This window comes from Chenopodium quinoa, unplaced genomic scaffold (assembly GCF_001683475.1).
Source record: "Chenopodium quinoa cultivar QQ74 unplaced genomic scaffold, ASM168347v1, whole genome shotgun sequence".
Lineage (NCBI taxonomy): Eukaryota > Viridiplantae > Streptophyta > Magnoliopsida > Caryophyllales > Amaranthaceae > Chenopodium > Chenopodium quinoa.
This window is the reverse complement of record NW_018745684.1, coordinates 387857-399652: the sequence shown is the minus strand read 5'-3', so window position 1 is coordinate 399652 and position 11796 is coordinate 387857. Positions and strand designations below refer to the sequence as shown.

The window sequence follows — 11796 nt, the reverse complement described above, 5'->3', positions numbered from 1 at the left end:
TAATTGCATGTGAAAGAAGCAATGCATTTTTAAAAAATTGATCAATTTATTTTTTGTAGTAAATTCCTTAACAACGCATTTTGTGCGCGCCAGACTATTCTATGTGGTTGCTTGTAAAAAAAACAAAGTAGCCCTCATAATACTTACAATAGTGACCGAGTAATCCATATAACACTAATGAAGTAAATCCATGATGGCGGACCACACCATATGACGAGCCGCATATAAAACTTTGACATACCCTATTACTCCGTACTCGATTTTTTTTTCTTTGAAAAACCATACTTAATATTTCCTTCGTTTTTTTTACTTGCCCCTTTGACTTTTACACTGTTCACCACCCCTCCTTTGACCGTCTTTTAAGAATAATATGTAAGGAAAAACATATTAATGTGGGTCTTTTTAAATTCGTCTCAATAAGATTATCATAATATATAACTTTTATAATTTCTACTTAAAAAAGAGGTCAAGTAAAAAAGTACGGATGGAGTAGTTTAAACCGTGTGTAAACGAGTTTTAATTGAAATATTAACCCGAGTAGTATATCAAAACTTCTCGACTCATCAAAAAACCGTATGCTCCAAAAACAATAGAAATCCAAAACCACATAGAAGGGGAGGTCCAGCATTCATCGTTTTCCCCAAAAATTGATCGAAAGACGATTTCTAGGGTTAGGGTTTGGTTTTCCCCAAATTCGATTTCACCTGCAAATTTCGATTGAGAGTAATAGAGAAGGGAAAGATGTGGCACGAAGCGCGTAGGTCGGAGAAGAAAGTGCACGACATGATGGATGCTGCAAGGAAGAGAGCGCAGCGAAGAGCGCTGTTTTTGGCTAAGAGACGCGGTGATCCTCAGCAGTCTATCCAAATTCTCGGCTCTCGTTGCCGCACTTACCGCGATGATGGCCTTTACCAAGCCACTCAGGATCAACAGGGCCTGTAAGTTTTTTTATTTTCCTCGTTTTTCTCTCTCTTCTGCTTACCAATTTGATTATCCTTTTTTTTTTTTTTAATATATATATTTTTTATGTCTTGTGTCATTGTTAGCTATTTGTATGACAAGGTGTTGTAATTGAATGAATTAGAAAGCCTAATTTCGATGCTTATTGATAAGGTGGTGGAGGAAGAGGAATGCATTGAATAAATGAGCTGGTTTTGGTGTAGAAATTTGATTGTTGATCGAGATTAATTTTGCACTTTTGAAGGAAAATATATATTCGAAGGTTAATTTGATTGTAGAAATTTGATTGTTGTTTAGTTAACGGAAGAGAAAATGATCAAAGCAGTTTCTATTGTTCTACTTAGAGTGTGATAAGAAACGAGTTTTCTCGTTGATTTTTGTGAGGATATTTGGTTCATAGTTTCGGAAATATGTTGATTATTGGTATGGGGAATAAGCTTAAGATGAGTATGAAGTTGTATTTAAGGATTTTATTTTTTTGTAGGTGATTGTGGATGTGATTTTGTTAATCCAGCATGTTCAAGAGGTTTAGGGTTTATTGGGCGTGAATAAACATTTTCTATTCACAGTTTAGTAAATTGTGTATAGCCTGTTACAAATTATTGAGGAGTGTATGTTTTTTAAGATTTTGGGTGAGAAGTGCTCTTTATCAGATTGTCTTTGAAGTCACCTAGAATTACCTTACTTGCGTTTGGCATGATTGTTTTGCAAGTAGTAGCAGGGTGTCTTTTGAGAACAGCCTATTGGTGGATGGATAAGTGATTATTTTTAAGGATGCTTATGTTGCTTATTGTTATTTGCCTCCGCTCTAAGTTTAATCAAGGACTCAGATTGTTCTTATACTTTTGTAAGACTGAAAGTTTGAATGAGGTGATCAACTGCTGGAATTACACCAATTTCAAAATCTTGTCTTTCTTGCTTCCTGGACGATATTAATTGATATAGACTTGGGAGTGACAATTTTTTAATCAAAAGGAGCTTGAGAATTGTTTTTATTTATTTATTTATTACTTAAGTAAGTCTTATCCTCAGTAGAATGCATTTTTTAATATTTGGGGAAAAGTATGGAAAAGAAAAAAAATCACTCTTTTTGAAGGGAAAACTGTGTAGCCCCTGGTCTTGTGTGTTGCTGTTTCATAATTACATGCATAAATATAATACTCCATATTAAGACAATTTATCCTGGAAAATACTTTGTTTCGTAGTCCATCTGCTACCTTGCTGTCCAACTTAATTGGGTAATTTCTGATTTATTTTCCCCTAATTGGGATATCAACCCATAATTGTTTGAAAGATGTCCATTTTGAATTTGCAATTCAGGGTCTACTTAAAACGAAATTCAATGTTAGAAGTTATGCTTTTTTTGTTTGTTTGTTTGTTTTTTTTTCCTCTCTCCTGTGTATCTTGATAGGTAGTATTACTTGTATTATTATTTTATTTTTTTCATTGACTGAAAATTTCTTCAGAATCACCATTATAATTATGGCTCTGTACTAGAAATATTTGTCCTTATGCTGATATCTTGAAATATGCTATACAGGATTCCTTGGAATGGCAAAGAGGATAATTTGATTGACAGGTAGTGTGGCTTGAAGATGTTTTAATTTGGGCCAATGCTACCCTCCCCACAAATTATATTACTATTTACTTATTAATCCTTTCTGTAAATCAGATTTGATGGGCGTGCTCTTCTTGATTTTATCCGTGATCCGGAGACCCATCGATTTCGTCAGCTAGAGAAGACTGAGGAGGAAGAAGAATTAGCAGAGTTTGTAAATTTTGAGCGTTATCGGGATTTAATTAAGCATCGACGTAGAGGATGTCGGTACTTTTTAAATGTCTTGACGTGTGTTAGAAAAACAGTATTTTGGCATATGTTTTTCTCAATCATTCATACTCTGTTCAACAGTGAAGCCAATTATGAAAATGCATTTTGTTCCCGTTGCTTAATCAATAATAATTTATTTGCTGCTAACTATTACGAGAATAATTTGAGCCTTTTCTGTCAACAGTTACAGACGAAGAGGGTTTGGATCATGTCAATCAAGTAATGGAAGCAAAATTTGCGTTGCCATTTGCTCTTGACAGGTTTTACATTCTCTCTTTATATTTTTGCATATAATCTTGGTGATAGGCATCTACACATGCGTGCTTTCTGGATGTTTAAGCTAGCAGTTTAATGACATAATGGTAATCGATGTTCTGCACGAGTATGGCCATCTAATATGTATTAATAGCAATCTCCCCTCAAGTAATGGCATGAATCCTGTTCCCTAATATTTGAAATTATATAATCTTGGTCATTTTTTTTTTTCTCTTTAATGTTTATGTGTACTTACGCATCATCTCAATTTCTTCGCGGGAACTTTCTCTATGCAACTAAGTTAATTTTTGAAAATGAATGATAATTTTTCAATTGATCCCAGCATCTCACTAATATAATGCTCTACTGGTAATTTATAAATTCTGAGAATAATAAATAAATTTAGTGCTTAGTTTTAATTTTGTTATTGCTTGTGTATTTGCTTTTTTAATGTGATTCTATCTTTCTTCTACACTTTCTTACGCTGCTGTTATTGCTCACGTAGTGGACTTGGCTTATTTTTGTGAGTTTATCTCCCTCCTAACTTGTGGACATGGGTCGACTTTGTTACTTAGATTTTCCCGGTGTCTTTCCCCCCTCCCGTCCCTCTTCTGGCTCTCTCTACGTGATGGCTTCAACTATGCATCATTACAGTTTACCTAGTTGCACAATGCTCAATAATGGTTACAGTTAGGAAGAGTGCATATAGGCAGGTGGTGAGAGGTTCAGAAATGGTAAGATTGAGATAATTGTAGGCAATTACAACTCTAAGCAGTCTAAGCTGTGGTCTGTATAACGTAACTAAGTTACCATACAAATTATTGAGCCAAAATGCTTTGGTAAATAATAATTCATCAAGAACAGAATACAAATCTAAGGTGCTTGTGGTATACTCGTTACCTTTGAATTTTGGGTCTGTGACCATGGCATATGCTGTGCTAGTTTTGCATTCATGTGGACCAGGAGAAAGATCGTGTAGCTTGACACTGTTTACATTGTCAATAAATCTCTCTCTCTCTCTCTCGTGTATTTTCTCAAATTTAAGCCTTGTCTCATGTAATTTCTCAAACGTAAAATACGTTTTGTTGGATTTTTATGCAGATCGAATCCATCTCAAACTCCTGCAGTCAAAGGTACTTATTCTCAGGTGGGCTTCTCATATGATGGGGATGGAAAAGAAGGTATTCTTTCTTCAGATGATGATGAGGATGATGAAGAAGATGAGGATGATGATGATGATGATGAGGAATTTAACAGTGATGATAGTGGTGATGAACGTATGGAAGCCATAGCTAAGGATTTTGGGGTGAAAAGATATGGTTGGCTTGTGTATATGGATAAGAAGGCAAAAGAGGAAGAAAAGAGGCAAAAAGAAGTGATTAAGGGAGATCCAGCAATTGTAAGTGCAGTTTGTCTGGATTTAAAATGTATTTATCAGCTAGGTTACAGTTTTTACCAGTATTTTCCCTGTATCAATTCTTATATGTTTGTTACAGAGGAAATTGAGTCGTAAGGAGAGAAGGAAGGCTTCTCAGCTAGAAAGGGAGAAAGAAAGGGAGGCTGCACGTGTTACTGGAACCCGTGTTCTTCATCATGATCCTTATCGGTATGATTGCTGCCTTTGCATTATCCAAGGTATCTCTTAAGTAATAATTCTCTGATCTTATGGTTGTATTCAACATCTATAAACAGAGAATCAAGGCGGAGTCCTACATATGATGCTTATCCTCGCTCTAGAAGGTATGTGGTTAACATTCGGTGATGTAGAATGCATTTACCAAGGACATCTTTGCTGATTACTGACTTTACTGATGTAGATCGAGATCACAATCCCGTTCCCCATCATATTCTAGGCGGCACGGTCGTGGACATTCAGCTGACCATCATCGAAGCAAGTCTAAGGCACCCAAAATAGAATTCATCACTGAGTTTGGGGGTTCTCCTGACAGAAGAGAGCCTAAGCTGGAAGGAGTCTCTCCACCACCATCTCCTCCTCAAGCTGAAGTATTAAATCGGTCGGAGCACTGGACCTTTAACTCTTCCAAGATAGATTTGACAGTCTTTCTGCTGCAGATTATCTCCCATTTGCCTGGGACACAGTTTTGTGGTTTTAAATAAATGAGGATTAGGTTACCAACATGATTTTGGGGAAGGAAGCTTTGTTTTTGAAGCTGAATTTCCCCTGAAATGGACTTGTAACACTTCAGAATCCCTCATTCCTATGCTAGTCTCTAATTTTTGCAATTTCCTGCAGAACTTCATCAGTCCGTATCCTTGAGGCATTACATGTTGATCCTGCTTCTGGTGCATCACTTGAGAAAGAAAAGAATGCTAAAGCGATAAAGCCCCCAGTAATAAGGTATGCTTTAAATTCCTTTGGTCTACAAGTTGTGGTTTTCATTCATGTTCAAGTTCAACTGCACATATTATATTCTTGCTTTTGCCCCATATGACCTTGTTAGTGATTTGGCATGTTAGATTTACTTGTTACTGATTGGTTGTTTCTCTTGAATTTCAGCACATCCTCGGCATTAGCCAAATTAAAGGGAGTTACAGGGGCCCCATCAAAGCAACCACAGGGTGAAAAGAAGGAAACACCTCAAGAGAGGCTTAAAAGGATCATGAGCAAGCAACTGAATAAACAAAGTATGGTCCAAGTTTGTGTCTTTATAAGTCAAGGAGTTTTTTTTATTTTTTATTTTTTATTTTTTATTTTTTAATATCCTGTGCAGTTCATTTTATATTTTCCTTTTAAGACTAAATTTCTTTTGCGGTTGTCCCTGCAGTAAAAAAGGATGCTGCTGTAGTGATGGCTAAGAAAAAAGAGCAAGAGAAACAGAGGCTTGAAAAGTTGGCAGAGACTAGTGGTTTGAGTCGAAGTAGACGACGAAGCCGTAGTAGGAGCTACAGCCGATCCCCTCGGAGGTAGCTTATTATATATTTTGTTCTAATATTTTCATCGGAAATTCCCTTTTATTATGATCTTAGAGTCAATTGGGCAAAGTTTTATCTTTGGATCACCGTAGATAAGTAAACTGATTTGTAAAATGGCCTTTATGATATTTTTCATGAAGTAGTAGGCCATTGAATTCTATATATGGATATTATTAGGAGTTTAAATTGGATGAATTGAATGGACTTTATAAGTCCAGATTTAGTATGAAAGACTTGAATGACGTGATCCATTTGTTTTTTCAAATTTTCTATTAATCCAGTTCAAATTTATTTTTATTATAATCTTTTATGGCTAATAAAATGTATTTTGACCTGATAAAAACCCCCGATTAGATTTAAAGATTAAATTTAAATTTTTAGTATTAATGAAATAAATGTAATAGTGCAAAAATATATAAACTTTGGGATTTATACAACCTACTTAACAACTAGATACACTCACATACATGTATGCTTGTATGTATTTATGTTAAGGGGGGAGAGAGTTCTAGTGGAAATTACCATGAAAATGATAACAAAGAAATGAAGAACCAATATAAGCTGGACCTACAGAAGGGTGGCTTTTAAGAAAATGGTGATTTAAAGAAATGGGTGATTTTTAACATGTACATCAGTTAACTTTATGCTACACTAGGGTAAGGTGGTAAAGTCTAACCTGAACCGGAATTAGCAGATTTGGGTTTAAGGTTTTCAACTTGTATAATTTATTGAGTTGACCCAACATGACTATTTTATTAAATGGGTTGGCTTAGGGTTGAACTTTTAAACCCAATTTTGACATGACAACCTGTGTACTTGCTAGCTATTATTGATGATTTTAGTGTGGCTGGTAAATGTAAAAGGTGTCTGCTTTCCATGTAGAGTTTTCTTTCTGTGGCATGTGAATTTTGCTGATTTGTATGCATTTAAAGTGAATTACAACAATCAGCAATCAAAATTGCATCATTTATGTTTAACCGATTTTCCTTCTCTCATTTAGGTAAGTTGTAGATGTCTTATTAATCAAAGCATAAAATTATTGATTCAGGTCATTGTTACAGCTGATCAGATTTAGTTCCTATTGTCTCTTTATAATGTGTATAGACATTCCTCCCCATAAATCTAATTTCAGGACTAGTTCATGGCTTTGATATGATTACTTTCTTCTTAGTTCATAATTTGCTGCTATTTTTTTTTTTTAAATTTTTTTTAGGTCTGAAACTCAACAAAAGCAATTCTAGTCTAAATTAATTGATCATATATCGAAATGGATTAGTTTATCCCGTCAATCTAAAAAATTGACGACAGGAGTAGTTGGTTTGCAGCATGTATCGGATGCTAGAGAAAGTAGATAGTTTGGGAAGATTCAACAATGAAGATTCATTGTGATTTTGGTTGGGTTTACTGTATATATATGTAGTTTGGGAAGATTCAACAATGAAGATTCATTGTGATTTTGGTTGGGTTTAATGTAGAGAGAGAGAGAGAGAGAGAGAGAGAGAGAGAGAGTAATATGTCACAAGCATTTGAGCATTGACCCAAATCCAATTCTAAATTCTTAGAATCTGGGCAAATCCAGGGTTTGAAATGATAAATTTCCAATTTTGGCCATAGGCGAATCATTTGGTGATGATGTTGGTACCTGGCGAAAATAAAAGTTTTGCTTGTTTTTGACTATGTGCTTGTTGTCATCATGTCTATGTACGGAGTGTCAATTAATTCCAGGTTCCATTTATCAGCCACGTTTTCTCTTTGGACTACCTGAAAAGTGGGTTTTTTCCCGTGGGATGTGACTGCTTTTTTTATCTTGATTTGGGTCTATTGTGGCAGAATATTGTCAAGGTCTCAAGGATATGGGATTGATCAAATTTTCACTTTGCTGTATTGGGAGTTCTGCCAAATTAAGCAATAGTTTCTGCAGGTCAGCTTATGCACCTTATGAAAAAAAAAAAATCTTGTGACTTCTAGATGCAGAGAGATGATGATAGAAATTTGTCGAAGGGGATAGCAAGATAGAACAATTTGTCGTGGAAATGCATTGATTACTGCGCTAATGTTGCCCCAATTGTAGTATTAGGGAAAGTGCTGGAATCTGGGGAGACATGGATCGAAGCTTATTAGTAAGGGTGTGTGGTTGTAGGCTTGTAGTCTGTTAAGTTCTACTTAGGTGCGCTGTGAGAGGGCATTGTACTTTAGATTGTTAAAAAATCTAGAAATTCTGCTGTTAAAGCTTAAGCACCGATAGGATACATGATCCATTTTAGTTACCTTGCTATTCCTTCCTCCCAAGCAGATGGGTAGTCCACTGAGAGGTTAGTTTTATTGCTTGCTACAAGTTTGGATTGCTGCTGCTTCTGAACTTGTAGACCTGAACTGAAGTCATCAAAACTTATTTTCTTATTAATTCTTATCTGAATTTGTCTGAAGCTAAGGGAATTGAACGGAGTCTTTAATTCAATTAATTGTTATTCTGTAGGTGACTTAAAGATTAATAGTGAACTTGTCTAAAGTTTTACTTGGCAAATGAGAAAATGATTTATGGGCTTATGTTCTTTTTCTGTGAATTGATTACCTATGATCTTTTGAATTCTTAGTTGGTAGTAATAATCCTTTGTTAAGCTGCAGTCAGTGCATATTGTTTACATGTCTGCCTTAAGGAGTAAGATGTGTGTGATTTTTGCAGACGACACAGATACAGCAGAAGTCCAAGTAGGGGAAGGAGTTCAAGGAGACGCCGTTCTCATTCCCGCTCTCGTACTCGTTCTCCCTCACGTTCTCTATCTCATTCCCGTTCACGTTCTCCATCACGCTCTCCAAGGTCAACAATGGCACTTTCTTTCTTTTCTTCTAAAACGACAACTCTTTCCTTTTTTTCTCGATCATTTGTCGAGCTATTGGTGACTTAAAAAAATGGGGTAAACTTGTATTTGTTTTGCAGGCGCAGAAGCCGGTCCAGGTACTGATGCTGGTGAAAACATTCTGAGAGCTCAATGTATGTTTGTGTTTGCATATGAATAATGCTTGTATGTTTAAAATAGATCTCTTAGAGTAGGTTATAGTCTTGGTTTTTGTATGCTATGGGGGGAGAGAGGCATGTTTGTATCTTGTAAGAACATGAATACTTTGTGTCAGTTTTTGTGTTCCCACATTGCTCAAGTACAGGTTGATTCCAAAACAGCCTGCAGATTGGCTCATGAATCCAGTTTTTTCTTCTTCCCCTTTTCTTGGAAATTACCCTGTTCTTTGTTTTCAAATTATCAGCAGTTGCCTCTTTTTATGAATTGATATTCCTTTTTTTAATTTCTTTATTGGGCTAGAATTGCTTTTTTGAGTTTGGATTTCTGGTTTCCTCTCGGATTTGATGAAAGGTAGATTTAACTAGATTCTTTTCTGGGGTAAAATTAGTGCCTGATATTTTATGAATTAGGTAGTCATGGCCTGATTGGTTAATCTTCATGTATTCAACAATTTTTTATTTTTTTTTTCCATATACAACTAATGCTAATGAGTGCTGACTACGAGTAAGAATTTTTGGATCAGGTGTGAGGGGTCGAATTGAGTCTAGTCGGGTTGGGTCATTTTGGATATTAATCTTGCGATATCATTTTTGGCCATGTGGAATCAGTTTTAATACGGTTCTCTTCGTATCTAGTTTGGTTGTTTGTCTTCCAAAAAAAAAATCTAGTTTGGATGTTTGAGCTGGTCAGTTTTTGACGAGTTTACAACAAACCAACTTTGTACTCTGCATCTGCTGTAGCTGGGTTTGTACTTGCAATGTATGATGTATCTATGAGTTGTGCGAATATTAATGTCAAGAGTCGTATGAGATATTTCTTCAAGATCAGGCGTATTATAGTTGAATGTCTTTATGTTGCAGGATTATATCATGCTTTGAAGTTTTACTATACACCATTCATCTCACAATATCGGAAAAATAGTTTTAATGAAAGTAGATTTTACAAAACTATTGACGAATGATCGAAATTTTAATACTTGCACCATTCAAGTAGTACAATTGCAGCATCAGATTTTTTTATTTTTTTTTCAACCTCATAGGTAAAGAACTCACTCCACAACAAGAGAATATCTTCTTTAACTTCTCTACCATTTCGAATCGAGGATGGCAAATTAAGAAAGAAGAAAAGAATAGAAAAAAGAAAAAAATAATAAAAAAAAAAATGAAAGCTTCGAAAGGCAAAAAAGCAATTCTAGAAAACTTTTACTTTATTCGAATTATATTTATCACACGCACTTGTGAATGTTATCAAGGAAAAAAGTAAAAGGAATTTGATGCCTTTTCTTTGGCTGATCATAAAATGTTAGAGATGCCCATTAAACCTTTTTAAAGTTTACACTTGTTTGCCTTCATTTTCTCACTTTTTTAACTTACAATCTCATCTAATCTAAAGAAAAAGAAGAGAAAGACAAAGGATTAAATCAAAAGAGAAAGCCCCCACACGAGGGGACTGTGATATCTTGTACGAGTTGGAGTAGCTAACTTTTTAGGGACCTTGAGCTTTAAGCATGTTCCACCGCAGTAAGATGTTGCCCAATTAATATTATTATTAATTATTCCGTACGAATTTTAATTCATAATGTGAATAAATATATGATATGATATGATACCTTCATGGTTAGGGGATTACTTTCTTCTCTTGTGATAAAAGGTTGGTTTGGAATATATTAATAATAATGATCTTACCTTTTAGCTTTTCTAGGTTTGTTAGACTATTATGGTTGATATACTTGATCCAAGTTGCCAACTTTGGGTGTTCTTTATCCATGGCTATTTGATTGATTAAGGTTTCTTGATAGTTATTTGTTATGTTTAGTTGTGATAAGAACTAACAACGATTATAATATAATACGTTACCAGATAACATACATACAACGATTGTTAAATTTGGAGTCTTGGTGATTGAATTATGAACACCCGAATGAATGTTCGAGAAAGGTGATCAGGTGTAAGTGTTTTAAAAGGAAGGTTGTTTTTGACAAGTAAGAGATAGTTATTAGAAAGATATACAAAGTTACAAGTGGTGATGGTTTTTGTAGTGAGATGGTGAATCTTGTTGTAGTGTTATATGTAGGGTGATTGATTGAGGAGTTGACAATGATAATCGATTATAAATGACTACAACTATTAAGGGAAGTTAGTAAATAAAACACATGGTTGGTTACTTGTGTGTAGGGGTGGTTATTGAATAGGGCTACCCAATGGCAAAAGGGTCGAGCCTAATACTAATATTAAAGGGTTTTGACAGGGCTTAAGAATTAAAATAAAAAGCCCAATAATAATGGTTAAGGGTCAACCTTACTTCCCATTTCTCTCTCTTCTCCTCTGTTCTTCCGCCCACCTTTCTCTCTCCTCCATTGATGCGCACTCAGAGTTCTCCATTGAAGCCGCTTCAGCGTTAATAAGCTCAAAATAAGTTTAATTCAGATGATTATCAGAATTTCAATGAGAATTTTACAAAGAAAACTACCTGGAGCAGTCGAATTTTGGGTTCACTCGAATCGACTTTTTCGACAAAAATCACGATTTAATTGAAAGAAATAATTATAAAAATTTGTTTATAGCAAACGAAAAATCGAATTTTGCTAATTGTAAAAAAAAAAATACCTGAAGAAGAATCATATTGAAATAGAAAATCACGATTATCAGCGGCGGCGGCGATATCGCCGGAAGGAGTCTCCGGCGACCAAGCAACGGAGACGACATCGGAGAAGGGAAGTGAGATATAACGAAGCATGAGGGCTGGTGGTTAGTTGATTTACAAGGGATGGTGGATCGCATGGGTAGTGTTTGAGTTGAGGGT

At 35.2% G+C, this 11796-nt stretch overlaps 1 protein-coding gene across 1 annotated transcript; it reads left to right on the top strand.

The window, feature by feature from the left end:
• Positions 1-560: 560 nt before the first annotated feature.
• Positions 561-9277, top strand: LOC110717880 (CLK4-associating serine/arginine rich protein-like). The gene is made up of 13 exons (XM_021896664.1): positions 561-938; positions 2501-2539; positions 2633-2781; positions 2973-3048; positions 4145-4442; positions 4540-4649; positions 4736-4783; positions 4861-5058; positions 5298-5402; positions 5562-5689; positions 5830-5968; positions 8661-8795; positions 8916-9277. The coding sequence occupies exons 1-13, from the start codon at positions 742-744 to the stop codon at positions 8938-8940; spliced, it is 1647 nt and encodes a 548-aa protein (XP_021752356.1). The 5' UTR covers positions 561-741; the 3' UTR covers positions 8941-9277.
• The last annotated feature ends 2519 nt before the right edge of the window (positions 9278-11796 follow it).